At 40.8% G+C, this 24,842-nt stretch overlaps 1 protein-coding gene across 2 annotated transcripts; it reads left to right on the top strand.

Moving 5' to 3' along the window:
* Positions 1–948: 948 nt before the first annotated feature.
* Positions 949–24,182, top strand: lyn (LYN proto-oncogene, Src family tyrosine kinase). 2 transcript variants are annotated; one of them, XM_069683971.1, is made up of 13 exons: positions 949–1,074; positions 6,252–6,316; positions 6,549–6,591; positions 8,851–8,953; positions 9,371–9,469; positions 9,995–10,098; positions 10,184–10,333; positions 10,565–10,717; positions 16,814–16,996; positions 17,185–17,261; positions 19,806–19,959; positions 20,543–20,674; positions 22,917–24,182. In XM_069683971.1, the coding sequence occupies exons 2-13, from the start codon at positions 6,257–6,259 to the stop codon at positions 23,117–23,119; spliced, it is 1,461 nt and encodes a 486-aa protein (XP_069540072.1). In that variant the 5' UTR covers positions 949–1,074; positions 6,252–6,256; the 3' UTR covers positions 23,120–24,182. The 2 variants fall into 2 exon arrangements, with proteins under 2 accessions (XP_069540072.1, XP_069540071.1); XM_069683970.1 differs by having other exon boundaries at positions 6,252–6,376.
* Positions 24,183–24,842: the final 660 nt, after the last annotated feature.

The following is a 24,842-nucleotide window of genomic DNA, read 5'->3' as shown; positions in this document are numbered from 1 at the left end:
TAAAGGAGGACCTACCGTATTTACTTTGACGTCATTGTCATTGACAATGTGACAACAATTTTCTTTTTGCATTTCTTAAATCACAAATAGTCACATTTTATCAATGCCTTATTTTTAGTATTTTTGGTGCATTTAATGGCATATTGATTTATTTATATGTTTTCTTATTAATGCTTGATTTTAGCAGTTTCTTACCTCCGTTATCTTTTAGTTTTTAAATAGGTTGGATTTTGTGGTGTCACATTTCACGGCAGTATTTGATCACGTTATTGTGGTTTCGCCACTACACCAATTTGTGTATCTGGTTGTCTGACTGCACTCTGTTTGGGATGCGATAACATATTTATCTAACATTTTATCTTTGTTTATTTGCATGCTTCTGATCTGTTTGCTATTGTGTATGTGATGGTTTTACAGTTTACACGGGTTTCGAGGTTATGATTTGGGCTGTTTTTTTATTGAATTGGTTTTGAGTTGTAACTGGGCAGGAAACTGTCAGTCTGATCGGGCAACACTGCTACCATTTGGCCAACAGGTGGCACTCTTGACACTAAAACATGCATTTAAACTAGGGTATACAAAACAGTATAGACTTCTTATAAAAGTATTTAATAACACACATTTCAAATACAGTCTTGATCGAAGTAAAAAAACGTGTTTGGCCTTTTAAATGTTTGCAGATAATATCATAATTCCCCTTTTTTTCTCTTTGTTCATGTTTTTTTTTAGCGTATTGTCCAACTCTTCCCTTGTTTAACATTAAAAACGTGTTTCAGAATGTAAACTAAAATACCACCTCTCTTTTGTGTGCCAGACTGTGCTATGCAAATAATCATTAGACAATGTACCAGGAAGTTTCAGTAAGAAAGAAAAATCCCCAACTGGCTTCTCTAAGTTCCTCATTCTGGGCGGCAGTGTGTAACAGTCCATTGTCGACCAACTTGTCAACAGAATACCAGCAGACTGTCAGTCCCCCGGTCTGTCAGTCCGTCTGATGACAAACACAGAGAAGAAATCTGAGGACTTAAACAGTGCACGAACTGTTTCTTTAACCAGGGAGACGCACGCAGAGAGGTAAGCACCGTTTGTGTGAATGACACGAGCATGAAGTGTGTATCAGGTCACTGTGCGCTGTCAGAGCGTTCATACCTGCTCAGACAGAGACACAGAGGAAGAGAAGGATTTGCGGTAAAGTTTAATTTGTGGAGAAAATTTTAATGCAGGAAAATGTTGGCTTATCTGTGATTTTAATTAATTAATTCACATCAGAAAGTTACTTTTAAATTCTTTTATTAGCAATGATCTCAGTCATAGATTGCGCCTGAAAGTAAGGGAGTGTTTCAAACTCATCATGTACAGTTTTATGGAACTCAAATGTGTTTTTAATAGTTTTAACAACTGATTAAAAGAGTTGTTTGTGAGTTTTAATAAATCAATTGATTAACTTCATTGGACATATGGTTTATGTTGCAAGGCAGAAAGTGCTGTCAGATCTGTCTATTTGTTGCGTCAAATTCTGCAAAGTAAGGCGTCCTCTCCTCTCCTGTCTTTCACCACTTTTCATGTCCTCACCACTCCAGACTTTGGCTCAGTTCAGTGGTAAAAGAGGAAGTTTGTATGTTTCTCATAGCACATTGAGTGTAGTGTGTGTGTGTGTGTGTGTGTGTGCTCCTAATCTGTTCATACCCTTGGTTTCCGGCTGTTTGCTGACTGTCAAGTTAAAAATATAACAGAGGCACTGAACCAGTGGAGCATAAACCCAGAAACAAACAGCCAAACTGCTGGATTACTCACAAACGCCCTCATACTTCACTAAAACACCATGGCAACACACTTAGAGTTATCTTACTGTTGTTTTGACACATAAACCTTTATTTAAACATGCTGGGAACACTCTGGTTTTCAAGTGTGGCCCTTTTTGTTTGGTGGTGTTTGAATCCTTTTCCACTTACTGATGTCTTGAGGTTGACAAAGGTAAGTGCAAAAGTATGGTATGCTGTTATCGGAGATTAGCTTTGTAGGTAGTTAATTTTTAGCCACACTAGCGATATAAAACTCCAGTCGAGGCAGATGTCTGTTCAACATGAGTCTGGTTCTGCTCGAGGTTTCTGCCTGTTAAAAGGACGTTTTTCTGCCACTGCTGCTCAGTGCTGCTCACGGTGGATTCATGTTTAGTCTCTGTCTAAATAATATAAAAGAGACCTGCTCTTTTTGTAACGTGTCTTGAGATATCTTTGGCTATATAAATAAAGACTGATTGAAGTTTGATAGCAATGTTCGGACTAGGAACAAGGTTCAGACTGAAATAGACTCCAGGCGGTCATTCATGTCAAAGTTATCTATCTGCCATGACTGGATTCATCACATACATTTGAACATCCATGTTCCCAAACGGCGCTGCATGGTGATGCAGTGGTTAGCGCTAGAAGGTTCTTAGTTCGAATCCTGGTTCAGATGTAGTGGACCTTTCTGTGTGGAGGTTGTATGTTCTCCCCATGCATGCTTGGGTTCCCTCAAGGTTCTTCAGCTTCCTCCCACAGTCCAATGCTCGTTGGGTTCATTGGTGACTCCAAAAATTGCCCATAGGTGTAAATGTGAGTGTGAAAGATCTGGGGCCTGGGGAAAAGCCTGTCTCTATGGCTGTGTTTGGAATGCCATACTAAATACTATAACCTCTATACTACATTCTGCATACTGCGTTCAGTGGTAGTATGTAGTACAGAGCTGTTCAAATGTATTCAGTAGTATGCAATGCCAGGCGCCAGTTTCAGGTTTTTCACATTTACTGTCTAACCTTCGTTTCCTTTAACTTCTGTTTTTTTAAGCTGCTGATTTACAGTAAAGAGCATTTATTGGCCGACAGGACAGAGTGTGTCCCCCTGTCTCTGTTTGTGTTGCTCAATCATGCACTTTCCTTTAACACTTTTGCAACAGCCGTGTTTTTCTTATTTCAGAAATCAGGTGTTGATTTGACCTACAAGTACTTCTGCTGTTGTGATGCATCTATTTCCCTGCATTGTGCCAGTACAGTTGATCTGATCTTGCCTGTGTTTGTACTGTGACTCACCATTAAGTCAATACCCTTTTAACACGCATGCCAGCCATCATTCCAGCACTTCACGATGAGAGTATCTGCTACAATAATTACTCTAATCTCGATTTGAACCACCAGCACTCCTGTTGTTTGCGTGTTTTATTTATTTCTTACATCCTGTCAGAAATGTTTAAATCTGTGGGAGAGCACATCCCTGCTGTTTGCATATAATCACGTTATGACTGGGATTTAAACACATTTTAATCATTAACCACCACAGGCAGTAAATGTACAAGGCAGCTGGACTCTCACAATGGAATACAAACATCTACAATAGAAGTCGAGATTAAATGAAAAAAAGCCTGCGTCCTCATACTGGGACATTACATTTTTTTGTCTTCACAGCACCATAATATTTAATTCTGCGAAACTTAGACCCGTTGGTCTCATTCATGGACACTTTGTTCATCACTCTGTGGTCACAAAAGCAAATAACACTGATCGGTGTACATTTAAGATGGCCGTGATCCCGACCGAAATGTGTTACAGTCGGTCTCTACAGAAAACTCAACCAGGTACAAAACCTCTTCAGATTTTATGATTGAAACTTGTTTATTTAATCCGTATTAACAGTTGTAGCTTGATATGGCAGACACATTTTTTACTAGTTTTATAAATAGCAACAAGCTGCAACACCGTTACAACAAGGTACTCACATGGGCACATTGGGACTTTTTCAATGTAACACAAAGACAATTCTTAGGTTTCATACTTATTAGGTCCTATTAATCCCAAAAAGGCAGGAGAAATTAAAAATGCATACCAAACAAAAGCTCGGGCCTCAGGAGGCTACACCACGTTTACTTCTTGTAAAGCCTGATATGACAAGCCACCAAAAACAAAGTAAACCAACCAATAATATCATGGAATCCATCCATCAATACATCATCAACTTTAGCTTCATCAGTTGGCCAGCTAGCAACAGCAGGGATACATGAGTGTGTTTCAGGTGTTTCCCAAAAAAAAACAGTGATTAAGGTTCTGCTGACTTTAATTTATTTACTTCCAGGGAAGTTCACATTAAGCACCAAATATTCTACTGTTCACTGCTTTAACAGCTACATGGGAGTATGTTGGACTGGCCTCCTCCTCTGATGGATACTGCCCATCTGTGAACACTGCCACTGTGACTCTCTATGATTGTAATGACGTACCCATTGTTTTTTCAAGATTCATTTTTGGGCCACTTTTGCCTTCATTGATAGGAAAGCTGGAGACAGACAGGAAATTGTGGGAGAAGAGACTGGGGGGGCGAGGACGAGGTTGAACCTGCAGCCGCTGCATCGAGGACTGTAGCGTCTGTATATGGGGCACCTGCTCCACAAACTGAGCTAAACCAGCGCCCTGACGTGCCAATTATTTAAAGGGCAAGTTCGGTGATTTTCAACCTCAGTCCTATCATGCTGTTATGGGGAGCTAATGCCATTATGGTAGGCGTTCTGTGGAGGTCGCTATCCGCTTCTCCAATGGGCCCTGAAAAATCTCTGCCAGACTTGGTAAAACACGTCATCTGGCAGAGGCCAGGGAGCAGTTTTGAAATGTAGACTGCAGACCCGAAGATTTATTTCGGCGATCTACCGGTATGCTCTCGTCGTATTTTGGATTCTGTGCCGCTCTGAGCCATTGCCTGCAGCGATCAATGTCCTTGACTGGAAAACGGTAGTATTTCACTCCAGCGTCTCTCGCTGGGCCGTTCCTTTCAGAGGGAGGGGCGCAATGCATTCTGGGTGTGTAGAATGGGTGAAACCACGAGCTGTTTGTACAAATTTCTCCACGGCAATTTCAAATATTATTGCTTCTATCGATTACAGAGAACACCAGCTTTGACTGACAGAATTTCAAAAGAAATTCCTCCCAGTGTTATGTCCCGCCTTCCTATCCTGGAAATATGTAAAGATACAGAAGCTTGATGTCATTGAAATGCTAGCTTCTTCTGGACTTTAATGTGATGATAAAAATACACACACAAAGGCTAACTGATGGAAGCAAACATTTTAAAATTCTGACACTTAGTTAAAACATTAACAAACAGCAACAGTAAGGGAGGCATCAAATGGAAAATACCAAAATTAGGATCATTATAAATTAAAGAACAATACAATAAAACCAAAGCTAAAGTAAGGAGAAAGAGACACAATGAGGAAGTAAACATTTAACTGACAGTATGCTGTAGTAGATTAATAAAACCAAAAACATACCAAGCTGGAAAAGTGGTTAAACATTCTCCAAAGGGTCCAAGTTTTCCCAAGGAAGACACCAAAAGGTACAGCCTGAAGTGACCTTTAATAAAACTGTGGTGTAAAACATGGTTTACATATAAACACAAAGACTTTCACTGCTAAAAAAATATAGATTAAGGCAGGAATAATACCACAAAATAACCTTCTTTCCTGGCTGACAAAATGAGTCTGTATTCACGTTAGTAAGCTGCATGTGTAGCTGTGTGTTTCACTAAAACTATAATACAGTTGTTTTATCTTCTTTTAGCTGAAAACAGTCTCATGTAAAATGTAAAACCACATAGGAATCATCTCTAAAAGATTTTATGGTCATTTGGTTTTGTGTGAGCGTGTCTGCTCGTGCTTGCATGCAAATGTCCATGTGTCTGTGTTTGTGGGCTCCCTCGTGGTTGGCAGAGAACAGGCCGGCCTCAAAGCACTAACACCCAGTACAATACAGAACATGAGATGCTTACAGAGTACAGTGGAGCAGCATTGAACCCTCCCAGCTCAATGTGAAATTTACTTTAAAACACCGTCATTGTGTCACTTCCTCTGTGCTAAATGTGAGTCCTGCCTTAATTGTCATCAGTGGAAAATCTTATATAATGTACAAAAGTAGTAATGTAGAGGTCCAGGAAAATTTACTGTGCTGAAAATTTCCTCCAAAATTCATGTCCAGTGATGTGCACACTGCACCTGCTGCTGCGTCTTGTACGTTTCTGAGTACACACTGTAGGTGTTTTTCCTCCTGGACTATTTTAAACAAGGGAGGTTGTTAAAGAAGGGACATTGAGTGGTTTGATTCTGTGTTATTTATGAAATGTCACAGGTGTCCGGTGCCAAATACCGTAGGTGTTGTTGGTTTCAGCAGCTGTAAATTGTAAATGTGCAACAGTCCACTTCACTCTTCCCTTTTCTCACTTCCTCTCTTGCAGGCAGGATGGGCTGTATGAAGTCCTCGCTGAGCAGTGCCTTGGAGCGGAAGACCAGCCAGGAGACTGTACGTACCGAGCAAACGCACTATGTCAGAGACCCCACCTCCATTACAAAAAACAAAATTGTAAGTAGTCAGACAGCTGGGCAATAATGCACTGATTTCTGCTCTCTGAGATAGATCGATAGAGAGACAGACAGATAGACGGATAGATAGACAGATAGATAGATCGATAGACAAATAGACAGATAGTAAAAAAAACATGTTCATCTATCTATCTGTTATTCTGTCTTTGCAGAATAACTCCCTGTTACCTGGTCAGGTGCTCCAAAAGATGGAAGGTACACCCGACTTTTTCCTTCTTTCTTACTTTTTCTTGGGAAAATATGTAAAGACACATTGTTTGAAAGGTTTTATTAAAGCCACACATGCATGCCCATATGTGTTTGAAATAGTTATATTGGAGCTGCGCTTTGATCTGGCCGCTTAGCGCTCCTTCTTGCAGGGTACATACATATATATCTAAACGGCTTCTCACTTTGGGTTTAAGCGTTTCAGTCATTCATTTATATTTCTTGATTAGGCTACTGATCGTTGTATTTTTTTTACACTTGCTATTAATTCATTTAGTAAAGACAGGTGATGAACAGGAGAGAGTGGAATAAATCTAGAGGAACATAATGCTCTGTGAGCTTAAAGGCTCTCTTCTTAAAAACATCTCATTCAGAATTCCCTCTTTAAATATTATAGAAGAGCATATGAATACAATTAGCTCACTTTAATATTATATAGGATAAAATAAGCATATATATCTACTTGCATTGCAAAAGTGAAGGAGAATAAAGCCAACAGCCTCTTTTAATTTGAAGCAGTGTTGGCACACATGGAAGGCAGGAAAAGTTACAGCCACAATTTGTCCTTAATATATATGATCGGCCAACTTATCATTTGACATTCTGTTGTCATATTTTATCTCTCAAGGTGTGTACACACCATTAGACTGTGCTGCTCTAGTGGCTGAAATCTCTGTATATAGTTAAACTTATATTTACCATTATTGTTGTTTTAGCTTACCTTGTGCATTTTAATTTGATATTCTTACTTACAAGTTTTTATTTAAATTTTGTGCCAGTCATAAAAACAATGTGCAGTGCAGTGGTTGAGCTCGGTTGGACTGAGGCTGAGGAGCCCGAGGTGGATAAATCAGTGGGTAGATGGTGGCAGACAAGGGTCAGACAAGGAAGCAGCTGTGGTGGATGTTGGCTGTATTGCACCTTGCCACCTGTAACAACTGAATGATGCATTTACGAAAGACAGAAAAACTATTACAACGAATTAAGGTCGACTTGGCAGACAAACTTCAAATGCACAGCAAAGTCTTTCCACGCTGTTTAAATGTGAAAACGGCTCATTTGAGTGAACATGTTCGCCGAACGGCCTGAACGTCAGTAAAACTTACCTTTATTAAAACTTCAATCCTTTTAGACCACAAATAATTAATCTGACTTGTAAAGCTTCTTTGTGAAACGTTTATTAAAGCCGACTAAACAGTGCGCTTACAGAAAAAAAGCTCGTCATCCATAAAAACACACTTACAGTGCTAACGTAGCTAAAGGTAGCCACCGTTTGCCAGCACGGTTACTCACGGCATCCTGACTTCCATGGAAATCCTGCGCTTGTCCCGCCAAGAATCCACAGTTTGCGGAGTCTTTTGATTAATTGCAGTGACTTTTAAACAAAAATATAGCCACTGTTCATTGCTGGGGAGCTGCGGTTTCTTCTCACTCTGATGTTTCAAAGTAAACTGGTACGTTGCATCAAAATCATATTTATTTGTCGACTTGCAGCGCACAAACATAAGGATTATCAAAAGATAACAAAAGAGCTTGCGGTCACAAGACTTTTCCGTCCCCCTGTCTAACCATTCACCTGCCACTACCCGTCTCCTCCTTTCTCTCTTCTATATAAGGACATAGAGGTAGGCGGCTTCTTTACTACGGCGACAGTGCATATTAAAGGGGCAGCAATTAACGGTGATGCAAAAAATAACACATATAACATCTCAGACCATTTGATCAAACAATATTAATTATAAGAAAGCAAAAATGTCTCCAACACCGCTGTCTCCCGGCGTAATCGCAACAACAAATCACGTCACTTCTGTCCTGACAGTGGAAGTGCCTGGCAGCGGCGGTCCGCAGCCAGAGCCCCCTCGGGAAGTGTGCTCCCGCAAATTGCAGTTTGTCACCATTAGGTGGCGCCAAATAGAACGAAACTGAGATCTTCGAGATTATAGCTTTAATTTAACTAACTTCAAAAAGGACACAACATTTCTCAGGTTTGTGAATCTGACCTTAAAATGAAAAGAATTTACTGGGAGTGAAGTAGAATTGTGGGTATGTAGCAGGAAACAGCTGCTAATGCATCTGCGACACATCTTCTTGGCTTACTAATGTAGTCCCTTTTAGTAGATTTGTTTATCATCTCTTCAACCTTTGTCTGATGTTTCTCTAAGGATGCTTGCCCCACATATGACAGACTGCAGGATTGTATTGTAGAGTTTTTAACATGTCTTTATCTTTTTCTGTTTCCATTCTTAGAGCAAAAGGTCGGCAAAATAATGGTCGGCCTTTACTCGTACGAAGCTGTGCATCCGGGCGACTTAGAATTCAAGAAGGGAGAGAAGATGAAAGTCTTAGAGGAGTGAGTGTCTGATACTGGTGGTGGACTGATTGCATCATGTAAAGGCAAAGATAAATGCTGACACCAGGTCCAAAATGGAGCCATGAGGAGTTCATTGTAACCTCTTCAGCCCTGATGCTCCGTCCGTCATTACAGACTGTTGCATCACAAAGAAGTGTTCAGAGAACATCATTGAAATTCTAGTGAAGATCCAAAAGTTTCTAAGATACTGATACATATTAGGCTGAAGATGAAGAATGTTGGAACAGGCTGAATATTGTATATGTGATGTTGTTATGGGTATAAGGACATCTTTTTTTCTACTTTAAAGACATTTAAGATTGAACTTTATGGGAAAATAAAGTACGTTTTTCAGAAGGAACTGTCAACACTGACAAGCAAAGAAACTGTGCTAAAGTAGACTTATGTTTCCTGCAGACATGGGGATTGGTGGAAAGTACAGTCGATGACAACCAACAAAGAAGGATTAATCCCATCCAATTATGTCGCCCAAGTGAACACCATGGAAACGGAGGAGTAAGTAGCTTCATCTGGATAGATGATTTGGTTACACACTCACGTTCTACTTTGCCCGTGGTCCTGTCCCCTGGTGAATGAGCTAGTTTCACTTCATGTTACAGAGTGAGATTCTTTCTGTGGTGGTGACAGTTGTTTATTAATCAGACTAAAGAAGTAGCTGACACGTCGCTCGCTCGCCCAGTTAGAGAGTCAGGTAACCACACGTACCAGGAAGCTTAAAATAACTGGTGTTCTCATCCTTACCAAGCCAACAACACTCCTGACGTTTTTTCCCCTGAAAAAATCCCCTCCCTACAGTTCTTAGGAATAGATAAATTATTCAAAACAAAATGTTAAATGTTTGGCATTTGAATATCGGCCCTGATGTTATTTCTTGGCTTCTGGAGCCAGCCTTAAGTGGACACTCGAGGAACTGCAGTTTTTCAACACCGGAGGTTGGCGCCTGCATTTAACATAGACTGATGACTGTTTTTGGGAAGTGTGATCATTTTGTATATTGAGTGGATTTCCCCTCTTTTGTAGGTGGTTTTTCAAGGACATCACCAGAAAGGATGCAGAGAGGCAGCTGTTGGCGCCAGCAAACAAGCCGGGCTCTTATCTGATCAGGGAAAGTGAAACATCCAAAGGTATGGAAATCACAGAGGTACATTCACCACTTTGAGTTCAGATTGGGCACCTGCATCATTTCGAATCACCTAATTTCTCCCAAAGGAAGCTTCTCATTGTCCATCAGAGACATGGACGCCAGGGGGACAGATTCAGTCAAACACTATAAGATCAGGATGCTGGATAATGGCGGTTACTACATCTCTCCTAAAGCGTCCTTCAGAGACATTGGAAGTATGATCAAACACTACCACAGTGAGTACGGCTCCTGAATGGAGGCATTTCATATCCTGATCTCAGAAAAATGTAACCTTACACCAACAATGTGTTTGGAATCAGTTACTGATATTGTTATGTGATGCCTAAAGACCTCTGAATGACTACGATTCAGAGTATTTGAATAGGCCTGCGATGGTATTCTTTACCAAAGAAAACTCAACGAAAAGACGCCTTAGCTCTTATTGTTGGTGCGTGTGTATCTTCCAGGTAAAGCAGATGGCCTGTGTCGTAAACTGGACCGTCCGTGTGTAAAACCACAAGCTCAGAAGCCGTGGGATAACAATGCCTGGGAGATCTCCAAAGAGTCCATTACGATGGTGAAGAAACTCGGAGCGGGGCAGTTCGGAGAAGTCTGGATGGGTGAGTACAGAGAAAACGTAGCCTTCATTTAATCAGTTACACTGAAAATGGACAGCTTGTTATGAGTAGATGGAGGGAACCAGAGATGTGGACTTGAGACTTGGTGACATGGACCCCAGTCGACTATAGTCACTGATTTGATGACTTGACTTGACAAAAAAGAAATGACTTGAGACTCGACTTGGACTTGCAAGTTAATGACTTGAGACTTGACTTGAGGCATGATGACTCAGATGACTTGTGTGTATTCATGAGTTTGAATGTTAGCTGTTAAATATAAAATGATAAAATTCAACGTTGTTGAGTTTCTGTCCAACTATCAAGTATGTACGCAGCGTAAACTGGGAATCAAGCTCCCCTGTCTGTGATTGTCATGATTGGATGACTGGCTGTCAGTCAAACTCCTCGCTATGGCGACATGCAACATCAAAGCCCCCCAAAGAGAAGCCTCATCAGTCGTACTCATTACTCCTCAATACGGTCTCAGAGCAGACCATCATCATGGCTGCGTCTGTGCCAAGATAACACAGATACAAGTCATGCTCATACTTTTTGAACAGGTTATATAAATTGGCCAATAATATCATTATTAGACGGGTTACCAATACCTTGTCTTTTCTCTTTATAAAGACCGCGGCTACTACAAGTAAGAGTGCTGTATCTTGGGTGGAAAAAAAGTGACTTGACTCGGGACTTGACTTGCTTTAACTAAGGACTCGACTTGCCTTGACATAACCTGTGACTTCACTTGACTTGCCCAAGAAAAAATGACTCGAGACTTGATTGAGACTTGGATCAAATGACTCGAGACTTACTTGGGACTTGAGCAAAGATAACTTGGTCACAACATTGGAGCGAACTGGGGGAAAATAGAGGATGTACAACCCTTTGACCCCTTTGAGTCCTTACTTTTGGACGCAGGAAATTCTTTCCTTGATCTGATTGGACCAAATCATTTTTAAAAAATCATATAGGTGACACCAAACCTCGGCACATCCATGTGGAGTGAGACCAAAAACCCAAGACATGTCGGTTCCACAGATATTTACTGCATGATGTCAGAAACGACATACTGTTCTTAGGCATATTATTAAGAATAGTAAATATTGTTCCAGGTTTGATGTTGTCAACTTTTCATATATTCTTTTTTTCATCTTTTCCACCACACTGAGGATGGTACCCATTTTTCTTCTGCTCCATTCAGCTTTTATAATCTCATCCTCAGTCAGGCTAATCAAATGCAAGTGACACACACAGCACCTGTGTTTCTCTCGTGATCAGAGCTGATCAAGGGTCATCTTGGATGCACTCAGGTGTAACTCATAATGATAAACAGACCAGTGATCGACTGTGACCATGTGGTATCTGATCCAGACCCAATTGTTAATAGTTAAATATGGACCTGAACTAGTGTTAATCTGGCAGCTATTTTAGATTTGCACTTTAGACAGCAAGACGAGGTCAAAACCTGGTATGTGTCTGACCGCATCAGGTCAATGTGCGCTTTCGTGGGCAACACTGGAAGCGTGGCGTGTGCGTGACGGCTGGCAAGACATGTTTATTTTCATTTTAAGTGCATGAAAACTGATGAGAGTCTTGCGTATCTCGCACGACTTACGCGCCGAAAATGTAGAGAATAGGAGGCTCGCCTATTTTTACCGCGAGCCACAAGTGGTTCTCGGCCAAAATACACGGCGAAAATGAATTGTTATGAGTCCTATTGATCTCTGACAGCAATGTTAACATCTCTCCGTCTTTATCTTCGTTAACGAAATCGTCAACACTGACCTGAACCAATTAGGGTCCCAGGTCATGTTTCGGGTCCCAGGGTCCGGGTAGACCTCAGCGGAGAGGCCTGTGCATCTCAAAGACCCTGAAAAGCCAAGCTTGTATGATTAACGCCGGGAACACACCGGACGCCGAAGCGCCGCGAATAGCCGCGGAGCGGAGCCCGTTTCCTTTCGGCGCCCACGTTAACCGATTGTGTCGTTCACACCAGACGCGCCGCGGCGCGCACCTCCGCGGCCGGCTCGCGCCCTGCAGCGATCGTTTCGGCGTCTGGTCTATTTTTTGCGCGAGCCGTGAGCGATCGCGTCAATCCTGGCAGGAAGTCACACATGAAACAACGAGAGAATCCGGTCAATTTTCAAAATTAAAACAATTTTCAAAATAAAACACCGCGATTGACAAATGCGATGTTATATTTGTGTGCTTTTATATATTTGTCAGTATCTAAATAGAGCGCGAGAGAGATGAAGATACACACACACACACACACACACACACATGGACATAGACACAGACACAGACAGGCACACACGCACACATACACACACACACACACAAGAAAGAGAGAGACACAAAGTGGACTGGCTATAGGGGTTGCGGGCAGGGTGTCAAAACACACACGCAAACAGAGAGAGAGAGCATGATTAAAAAGCAGCTCCAAATGTGAGTAAATGACAGCTGAGGAGCAGAGGCGCTTGTCAACCGGCGCGGAGAAATGCGCGTCTGGTGTGAACGCTCGCGCGCGATTTTCATTGCGCGGCGCTTCGCAGCGCTTCGGCATCCGGTGTGTTCCCGGCGTTAAGCTCCCAGCAGAAAAGACAGCACAGCCGACAGTTTTTATTTTCTCTTTTTATTTGAACATTGCATTTTTTGTATTTCTTAGGCTTTGCGCTTGTTTTTGTGCGTTCATTGATCTTTTGTTTCTTTACCTTACCAAGAAACTGTTGACTATTTTTGGGCCCAATGAGGTTAATATGAAACATCCTCATCAAAACACCAATCCCACCTCCGTCAATGTACAACTGCCCCTTTAAATATCCTGCAAATGGCACCTTGACGCTGGTGGCTGAGTGACAGCGAGTTCGTCTTGTTCAGTTTTGCAGGTCAGAGGATTTAAAATTCCTTTCTCTCATTTATTTTAAATAACTGGCTGAGCAGCAGAAGTAAACAGAACGGGGAAGTTCCATTTCCCCCTAATTAAAACAAAAATGACTTCCTTCTTTTGTTACCTATGAGGTGTGTCGCATGTTTGTCATAAACTGACCGCTGTCTCTGGAAATATGCTGCTGAAAAGACGCTCTGATTCACATGTGCATCAGGGCCGGTAGTTTTATCATCTATGTAGGAAATGTTTGAGTCTGCAGAGATTTGCATCAGAAGTTTGGGAGTGGTGATGGGTGATGACACACACACACACACACACACACACACACACACACACACACACACACACACACACACACACACAGAGAGAGAGAGAGAGAGAGAGAGAGAGAGAGAGAGAGAGTGTGTAGAGAGGGCTAACGGAAAGTTGATGTCACAGTTTTATGGCATGATTCTTATTTACAGGAATAAAAGACCTTGTCACATTTCTTATTTGTATCCCTGATTTAAAAACATATCATTAAACTTCTTTGCCTATCAAGTATTTACACACCTGCTGTTGCAAATCTTTGAAATAAGGAAGTGAAGAGCAACAGAGCAATGGAAACATGATCTGTGGTTTGTGTTGTTACTCCTGAGGCTGGGTAATGATGGGGAAGTTGAGCTCAGGTTCCAGGTTTATGGTGAAAAGTACCCGTACTGTGAAATACTGTTTTATTTGTGGCAGTGGAGTAAATGCAGAAATGGGACGCTAACTTTGTTAAAAGGCCTCTTGTGTAATCATTGTGATGTAGTGCTGTGTTTGGAAACTTTGCATTCTATATTTACAGCCAGGGAGAAAATAACATTACGTTAACCCAGGTGCAGCCGGTTTCATTGACAGAGCTTTGTGAACGTTTCAAACACTCTTATCGGGCCAAAATAAGAGGGCAGAGTCCAAAATAACCACAGTTTAGCTGACACTGCTAACTGTTGTTAGCTAGTCCTAACCAAGCAGCCACTTACATGAATATCCCGCTAGTGCCACCAGTATCCCAAACTCTAATATCGTCCTCTATCCTCTCTGTAAGTCGCCATGTCCTTAATACACCTAAATATTAGTTTTGCTGTGTCATTTCAGTGGTTTCAAAACTTTTTCTCTTAGGTAGTCGCGATGTTGGCTGGATGATCGAGGCTTTCAGTTAGCTGGCTTTTCAGTGAGTGTCTTCCTGTAATGGGGGCGCTGTAAAAAGCTACTTTTCTTCAATTACTCACCGTTGCACAGGTGAAGCCGAGGGAGAGATGTAGTAGTTGTGATTCATAGATTCATCGTCAGCCTTACGTTTACCTGGACTTTCACATAATAGGCCATGCAGTGCAGGACTACGTGCTTTGGTTTTATTGAGCCTTGTCACGCCTCCCCTGTCGTTACTCCCCCCCGCGAACGATCTAAAGCCTATGGCTGAGGACTATGGGCGGGCCGCATGAATCAGCCAGCTACGGCTATGAAGCTAGGCTATATGCTTCTCAGCGTAGGTAGCAGTTATTAGCCATAGTCTGTGTAAATAATGAATGAGCTAGTTTAACTTTGCCAGGAGGAGATTCTGTTTGTGACGGTGACTGACTGCAGGTGTTAAGTTATCAGAGTTAGGAAGTAGCGGAGCCGACACGTAACGGGAAGTGTAAAATAATCTTCTCATCACTACGATCCGCTGTAATCTCTCCGGGGAAAAGCCAATAACTTCTGACTCCTATTTACTGACCGACGATTAAATGAATGTTTAATATCACTGAACAAGCAGCTAAAGCAAGCACAGTATACCTGCTACTTAGTGCTATAAATAAATCAATACAATCATACAAGCATTTAACTCACTGAAAAGCTGGAGCTCAGACTTCTTGGACGGCCATAAAGTTCCATAAATCCCACAGCGAGACAGATTGTCCAAAAAAATCCCCAAAAGTCTCCAACAACACAAACAGGTGAAGTTAAGCTCAGTGTCTGTGTGTCTGTGTTGACGTCTAGCAGACAGCCAGCCAGCAGGATCCACCTGTCAATCAAGTGAGCCGGCCCCTTTAATTTAAGGCTTAATATAATTAAAACAGGTGTGTTATAAAAAAAAAAATTCACCCCCGTACAGTTATCTTGAACAATAAAATTAGCTATTTATAACAAAACCGTTTTTTGTACCAGGCTGTAAACATGTTTAGTTCTGCTGTAACGATGGGCATTTTCCCATCTGCTGTAATGTTATTTCTTGTTTTCTGGATCCTCAAGTGGCCACTCGAGGAACTGCAGTTTTTTGCACTTCCGCTTTGGCTTCATTTATACAAGCTTTTACGCCCCACCCTAAGGCGGCCCTACGGGGCTAACAACTATCCACATTTGACCCAACAAACTCACAGGAAACACCTTAAAAAAGTCAAAACCAAGGGATTTATTGAAGACAATACTATCAACTGAATCATTAACTGACGTCTAACAAAAGCAACTAGAACACAACACAGAATCCCAGTCTGACAGGCAGAACCACAGCAGTCCCCACTCCAGAAGCCTCTCTTGATGTCAGCGCGGGTGTCTTAAATAGGCTATTGATCCAAGGCCAGGTGCACCTCGTTGCAATTAGGTTCACCTGCAGAGTTGAGAACAGAAGTGGAGAAGGGACAAACAGAAGAGGGAGCACATACAGCCGTAACACAAGCATAGTAGAAACGGAAACCAGAACACTTACCATCCATGTCCCTGCCTACAGATTCTACATTTCTATGTAACATCTGTAAACAGAGATTAGTGCTTCATTATGGGGAATGTAGGATTCTGTGCTTCTGGTGCTTGACTTTTCAGACATAAAACCCAGAAATCTCAACCTCTACGTTTTCAATTTTGACTATTCCATCGCAGTGCAATGGGAATCTTTGGAAGTGCAATCCTAAAAGGTTGCAGTGGCCCTTGCTGTAGCATTTGTAGCAACATCATGCAACTAAACTCAGATTATTTAAATGACACATGCAAACACAAACACACAATGCATTTTCATAAGGTTTTGTCTGGTCTGTCATGCACCACTGAATATGTTGTGCTGTGTGAGATTTCAGCGTGGAAAATGGAATATTAGTTGGCACATACAGAGTAATCTTTTATCTGAAAAAGTTAAAGTTAGTTCATTCTTCTTTGGAGATGGTAGTAATATTCTCACCCTCTGTCTTCCCTCTCTGCATAATCAGCTTTCTACAACAACAGCACCAAAGTAGCGGTGAAGACGCTGAAGCCGGGCACCATGACGGTTGAAGCCTTCTTGGATGAAGCCAACGTCATGAAGACTCTGCAGCACAACAGGCTGGTGCGGCTCTACGCTGTCGTCACCAAAACACCACCCATTTATATCATCACTGAATTTATGGCAAACGGTAAATGAGCTTTAAGCATTCAGTAATAACAACTGCAGCACACACACATTGTTAATAGGATATGTTTCACAAAAGGAGGGCTGGCAGGACGGCCTTTTGTTAAGAAATGTCTTAGGAACCGAGCATAAAAATCACGGCTCAGACAGACACGCTCACACTGTTTCCTGTTCTCTCTTGTCTCTCTTCAGGCAGCCTGCTAGACTTCTTAAAGAGTGACGCAGGATGCAAACTGCAACTACCCAAGCTCATCGATTTCTCAGCGCAGGTGATTTTCATAATGATGAAAAAATTGTGCTTTTTGTCTCTGCAAACTGTTAATTGCGAAACAGACGTTAACGTCACTGTTTCCACTGCTGCACTGAAAGGAGGAACTGTAACCAGAAGCACAAATCTGACAAGACAATGTTAAAATTTCTGTGGTTCTCTGGAGCGTTATTTATGGACGAATTTCCTGTAATTAACTCATTTTGTTTTTTATTTTCAGTAAGATAGTAGAAACATTGATCTTAGACACTTCAATTATTAAGTTGCAAATACTTCCTTTGGCAGTCTTGAGAGTGTACAGTTGATTTTCAGCTCTACGTGCAAAAGTGTGAAATTTGTTGAAAGTCACACGTTTAAATTTAACATCTAAAAAGGATAAAGTTTCAAATCAGCATTATTAATATATATTTATTTTTCTAGAGCAGATAAAAATACACTTTCTGCTATACTTCGCAACGGATTACAAAATTATTTGCAGGAAAATTCTTACAAAAATACAAAGAAGTCCCCAAGCAAAATCCAGCATTACTGTAGTTGTTGTAACAATAACAATAACAAAAACTTTATTGATACCCAAAGGGAAATTAACTTGTCTGGCATCTCATCTACCATTTACTGAAGAATTAATTTAGTCCAGGGGTTTTCAAAGTGTGGGAACGTGAGCCTCCCGTGAAAGAACACATTACAGTAAGTCGGACACCAAACAAAATGATCAGTGCACACAATGCGCACTGCTGCTTTTCATGTCACTGTCTCAACATAAATCCTTTTCATATACGCTTTCAGCAATAAACAAATTGCCAATATCGCCTTCTTATTATGCTCACCTCTACTTCAGTCTGTGTTTTTGTTCTTATAAGTGGTTGATAAATAAACACAGACCGTCCTCCACCTGCAGCTTTGACCGGTACTTTCTTTTGATCATGTTCAATTCAGAAAACCCGCACTCACACACTCTCACAGGTAAGTGGAGGTGAAGGGGATTAGCACTGTTATAGCCTTTATGCTTTTGGCAGATGTGGGTTCTCAGTCTCTACAGACTGCTTGTTCTCATGGTCTCATACTGTCAGCACCTCTTTGCAAAATGCACACTCTGGCAGCGGAGCATCATCAGTACCAATGAAAATCCAACCTTAAATAATCTGTGTCGTACCTTCTCTCTCTCTGTAGTTACAAAAAATCCATTTTTCCCCACACATCGCAGAAGTTAGCTAACCAGATATTTACAGTTATTTTTCCTGGTTATTTTTTTCTCACACTTCGCCTCTGGCACCCCCGAGGGCAGGCGCGCCTCACACTTTGAAAACTGCTGATTTAGTCAGTACGATGCCAAACAGAAGCATCCAAAAGGAACAGAATCCAAAGGAAATATATTTATTTCACTTTGTGCAGTCTAAACGCAGCTCCTACATGTTGAGGTAGAAGTAGGTGCAAGTCGTTTTGGAACAGCTTTGGTTCAGTGCTTCAGCCTGTAGTGGCTACGTTGTAATCCTTTAATTAATACTGCAGGGATGTTTTCTCTGATGTTGTCACACACTGAGAATTAGAGCCTGATCGATACTGGATTTTTGGGGCCGATGCCGATTCCGATGTTAGGATTTTAAAAAATTCCGATATCGATATATCGGGCGATATCAAGATAGAGACGTGCACTCTGCCAGCGATAGGGACCTCATTTCCCATCATGCCTGCCGCCTAGTGCTGACTGAGTAGTTTGTTAAGTTAAGTTTGCCGTTTTATGTTCTAATGTAAATCATATTTTTTGTTCGTGTTTGTAATGTGTCTGTTCAGAACTCATTCTGCATATGGCATATGTTGGTAATTGTCATTTTTATGCTGGTGTATATCTGTAACCACGAGCGACGTGGCTGTTACATTTCTTGACTGCAGCTGTATCCTGTTTGAAGAGCTGTGAGCCTGGTCTACATGTTGAAACATAAATATAGTGACCTCTGTTTGTTAATAGATGTAATGACGCTGCCTTACACTTTCCCAGGCATCTTTTTACGTTTTACATTCTGCAAAAATTATATATATCAACATCAGAGCATATTGGAGGATATATTAGCCAATAGGCTACTGATATATCTGCAAAATGGCGAATGGAAAAAGTGGTCAGGCTCTACTGAGAATAACAATCAGAGTCTGTCAGGGCCCAAAACAAGCACTTTTAGTGCTCCTGCCTTGCTTGCCTGTAATTGCCCCAAAGGATTACATTGTAGGCATTACAGGCTGCTGGACGAGTGCAAAACTTTTTTTGGACCCACCAATGATTTACTCGCCTAAGCATATGAAATAGGTCCCATTAACCAGCATATAACTGTGTCAGCATTAGTTTGACCATGTGGGTTATAGGTTGAGAAATTGATGATCAGTCCTTCCTGTTTGTATCTGTTGCTCGTATGTGTTGAGTTTTTCTTTTAATACATCTGTCAGGATTTTGCAAATGACATAATTTAGGCACTTTGATGTTAGTTATGTTTGAGGCTTTATGTGCTATACGTTTTATTGTTTTGTTTCTTATTTTTCCCCTGTGCCGGTGCAGATAGCAGAGGGCATGGCGTACATAGAGAAGAAGAATTACATCCACAGAGACCTGAGAGCAGCTAATGTCCTGGTGTCGGAGAGTCTGCTCTGTAAAATAGCAGATTTTGGGCTGGCAAGAATCATAGAGGATGACGAATACTCTGCCAGAGAGGGTAACTTTGTGTGTGTGTGTGTGTGTGTGTTTGTGTACGTGTAAGAAAATGTGTTTCTCCTTTTTTTTGTCTCATGTAAGGGGTTTTTCCCATCACACAGAAGCCAACACCCTCACTGGATTCGTGTAACACATTAAAAACTTTTCAGAAAGCAAGAGACGATTGTGAAATGTGACGATCCAGACTTTTGCTTTCATTTAGCGGTTGGCTGCTTTATTTTTTCATGTTATGTCGTGTGAATCAATTCTGCACTGACGAAAACCTCTGATGGCTTCAAACCACACACAGGGTCCATTTCCTTTTATGTTAACAACACGATGCACTCGAATACATAATGCTGAAAAAACACAGGTGGGGCCGTGTGTCTGAATCATAACATGAAACTTGCCTGATCACTGATCTGTAACCAGAAACTCAAAAATGCACACAAGTACAAAAATGAATGTTCCACTTTATATTACATAGACGGTAGCTGTCTGGAATATGTGTAGGAGTACAATATGGCTAATTTACATACAGTACATGAACTGTCATTTACGGATTTTATGAATGGCACCTTTGATACTATGTATGTCCTCCACAGGAGCCAAGTTCCCCATCAAGTGGACCGCTCCTGAGGCCATAAACTACGGCTCCTTCACCATCAAGTCAGACATGTGGTCCTTCGGGGTCCTGCTCTATGAGATCACAACTTACGGGAAAGTCCCTTACCCAGGTAAACAAAAACTACGCACCATATAATTAAACTCTGAAATAATGCGTGTTTTAATGAAAGATTAAGACAGGGTTGGGATTTGAAACAGGATCTTTTTGAAGGCTTCTATTATGTCATTTGATCCTGTGCTTTACCAGTGGATAACGACAATTTCCCACACACAGAAACTGTTTCCTCAAAGGTATCTGGGACTTTTCTGGGGCCCTAAATCCCAAAAGTCATGAGCCCCATACATTTTCATAGCAAGTTTCAGTTGTCAGCTTTGCTCTGTTGGTAATCAAACCTCCTTTTAAGTTTATGAAGTATGATATTGGGATACTGGTGTTGTAATGTGGTGGAGCATTGCTCTAAGATTTACTGGCCCCTGCTGGTGGTTTATATTTTCTCATCTAAATAAAAATCAGCTCAGTTGATCCACAAAATATCTGTTCTGTTTTTACTACAATTGTTAAGGGTTCAGTAGAAACAAATAGGTGAGGACCCAGAAGCAGACATATATAAGGTTTGATTAATAAACGGCAAATATGCACAAACTAAATCTAAACTCCAACAAAAGACAAAAAAGGAAAATCAAAAGACAGAGCAAAAAACTTACAAACAAAACCAGGAAACAGGTAGTCCAAGGGAACACAAGGAGCCACGAGGAAATCAGGGGAGGCACGAAGATAATCCAAAGTTCCCGTCTCATACTCAAATATCCGGGCTGATCTAGTAAACATCCGGGCATTTCTCGCGTACACAAAACTGCATACTATGAGATGGGAATGCATGACATACTCAATTTTACGTCACTGTTAGCATGATTAGTATGAGAGTATGCGGTTTCGGACACACCAAGAGACTAAATACAGACGGGGTAATCAGGGACAGGTGAGACTAATTAACACAGGTGAACACAATGAGGGCAGGGCACACAATCTGAAAGGCGGGAAACAGAACAAAGGAAGGAAGTAAAACAAGACATGACATACAAGGGGCAAGAACTACAAAATAAAACAGGAAACACTAGAAACCAAACGTAGGACTACAAAGTAAAACAATAAATTCTCTAAAAGAAATGCACAACTAAACCAAGACAGGAAGACTATATACTAAATACAAAACTAAACAAGAACTCAAGACAAGAGACAAAGTGACAAAGGAAAACGGGAAATCATATCTAAACACCAAAATACAAATCAACAACATAACTAAACTAGAATGAATCATGACAACAGTAACTATCACAGAACTAACAACTTCTCATCAATGCTACAGCCGTTATCATTTACTTAATCCCAACTGCTAGGTCTCAAACAACTACGCTACAGTTTGCTCTTATCCACCTCAGCTAGAGCAGAATTGTATGTGTGTGTACCAATGGCTGTATAGATGGACGAGGCGTCTCCATCTGCTCTCATTGTAAGAAATTGATGCCAAAATAGCCTCGTGATGGGCGGCATCTTTTTTTTTAGATTATTTTTTGGGGATTTTGCCTTTAAGGACAGCTGAAGATAGACAGGAAATGTGGGGAGTAGAGAGAAGGGGATGACATGCACCAAATGATCGGCAGACCAGGAGTTGAACCTGCGATCAATGCGATGAGGACTGTAGCCTCTATATATGGGGCGCCTGCTCCACCAACTGAGCTAAACCAGCGCCCTAAGGTGTTGCCATCTTGCGATTGTGAGGTCATTTGGAGCCAGAGTTGCGCAGTAGAGATCGGCGGGTGGAGCCGCTGTAGCCACTTCCGCTGACCAATACACACACTTAACTTAGCGAAATATGGAAACTTCAATGACTGTAGTGATTGTTTTAGTTACGTCTCCTCTCGCTGATCCTCCTCCACACTGCTAATCCGGAACAGATCGGCTGCAGGAGCCGTATTTGTCAATCATCCTTTTTACAGCATCAAATAACTAATTAAAAATAAACTTGTCAGAAAAATGAACACTCGGACGTTAATCAGCATGATAAGAACTAACTATAATGACAGAAACCATGTTTGAGAAAAATGTATTTGGCGTGTATTTTGATTTTATAGCTTGACCCACGTCCCATCTGTTAACATGGAGGAGGCGGGCTTTATGATCTATACTGCAGCCAGTCAGCAGGGGGCAATAGAGAGGGTTTGGCTTCACTTTTAGGGAGCTGTCATGTCGTCCGTCTTTTTATACAGTCTATGGTGTGTACATACTGTACGTATGTTTTGTCTCTCTAAGTACTCCTACATTCCCACCTGCACGTCTCTCTGTTGTCTCAGGTATGACTAAAGGAGAGGTGATATCCTCGCTGCAGCGAGGGTACCGGATGCCTCAGCCCAACAACTGCCCCGCAGAGCTCTATGAGATCATGATGTCCTGCTGGAGGAACAAGCCTGAGGACAGACCCACGTTTGAGTACATGCAGAGTGTCCTGGAGGACTTCTACACCGCCACGGAGGGACAATACCAGCAGCAGCCTTAGAGAGGAAACCTTCAGTACAAAAGACTGTAAAGATAATGCCACTTTATATTTGTGTTTCATTTTTGTAAAACTTTGTATATATATGAAACATTTCATATACATTCATACTGTTTTTGTTGCAGCTTAATCTCACCTCTAAGCATATATTCCCATAAAGATGAGATGTTAGCATTACATGCAACAGAGTTGTTATTTTCGTTTTTTTGGACACTAGAGTGTTGCGCTTATAGAATCTAAATATTTGGACCACAGAGATGCTTTGTTAGATTTCAGGATACATTTGCGTATGGAGTGACTGAACAAAAAGGAAACACATTATACAAAGAGGAAGGAGAGAACGTCAGAGGCTTAGTGTACTGATCATTCACACAGACCCGGCCTCGTAGAGACTTGGTCTGTGTGAATACTGTGAGAAAAGGACATGCTGCTGATGGGAATAGCTGTTTAAATGCCTTGCAGGTGATGTTTCAAACTAATTTGTCCGCATACTTCCAAACTTCAAAATTATTTTGGGTTATTATGTCGTCATTATTTAAATGTCTCATTGCTCTCCAACCAGGGGTCAAACTCCTTGATGGCAACAGGAAAGATGCAGATTATGTTGTGGTGTTCCTTAAAAACATTTCTGTTTGGCTCTATAGATGAGGATGTATTTCACAAATATAGATATTTAAGGTTATCAAAATCCGTCTCACATTTCATGATATTTCTATAACAAGAGAAAATAAATGTGCTGTTTAATGACTGAATTCTGAAGAGGATTACAATAATGTGTCTCTGCTTGCTGTTTCATTGACCTCTGAAAGTCAACCACCTTTAAATTCACTTCATATTGAAGTGCTGTAGCCTTTACTTGTTTATTTTTCCTTTATATCAGTGTGTAAATGCGAAATCTGCTGTCTTTATAATTTCATATTGTCAAATCTATTGTAAAATTTAAATGGCTTTTTGTGTACTTCAGTAAAAATAGCATAAAATGGAAACCATGAGCACTTCAGTTATTCACTTGTTGCTATTTGAAATGAAATTATGTACCTATAGGAATACATGGGAATAAAGGAAGTAAGGAACAAAGTTGAATGCAGTATCTTTTATTATGTGTTGGATGTCTTTCTACATTGTACCTCATAATTTGAGTCTCTCCTATGTGAGACATTAAATGTCTTAAAGTGGTAATCTCGAAGATCTCAGTTTCATTCTCTTTGGCGGCACCTATAGACAGTAATTGTGGGAGCACACTACCTGGATATCCAGACAGTGTCGCATGTGTGATGGCCACGGTCTTCGAGATTATTACTTGAATATATGAATATGAAAATATAAATATAATTTGGGACCAAAAAGTTCAGAAGAAAATTTTACTAATTCATATTTTAACACTGTTTTAAATGTTTTCATTGTATGAAATTCATTCTATATTCATTGATTAAATTTTAAACATTATCTACAAGCAAGAAAACAATGGTTAAAGGTCAGTGACCGTGTACTGACCTTCTAATATTTGTATTTTATTATAATTTAGCCACCACACAACACCGGAGACGTGATGTTTTTGATTAATAATGTCATTCCTTCTAACTTTTTAAGTAACAATCACTAGAAAAATACACATAGATATATTTTATAATATAAAAAAAATACAAGAAATGAAAATCAAAGGTATTTTTATCAGGTATTTTATTTTGAATGAACGGCTGGTTCCTGGTGCGATCACGTGGTATTC

Source organism: Semicossyphus pulcher, unplaced genomic scaffold, assembly GCF_022749685.1.
Source record: "Semicossyphus pulcher isolate SPU_LCO1_2020_fin unplaced genomic scaffold, fSemPul1.0.p SCAF_7, whole genome shotgun sequence".
NCBI classification, from domain to species: domain Eukaryota; kingdom Metazoa; phylum Chordata; class Actinopteri; order Labriformes; family Labridae; genus Semicossyphus; species Semicossyphus pulcher.
This window is presented reverse-complemented; position numbering and strand designations above follow the sequence as displayed.

Coding starts and splice junctions, on each gene's coding strand:
- lyn (XM_069683970.1), top strand. CDS start 6,257: ATGGGCTGTATGAAGTCCTCGCTGAGCAGTGCCTTGGAGCGGAAGACC. Junction 6,592..8,850: donor GGTGCTCCAAAAGATGGAAG/GTACACCCGACT, acceptor TTCCATTCTTAG/AGCAAAAGGTCGGCAAAATA. Junction 10,334..10,564: donor TATGATCAAACACTACCACA/GTGAGTACGGCT, acceptor TGTATCTTCCAG/GTAAAGCAGATGGCCTGTGT.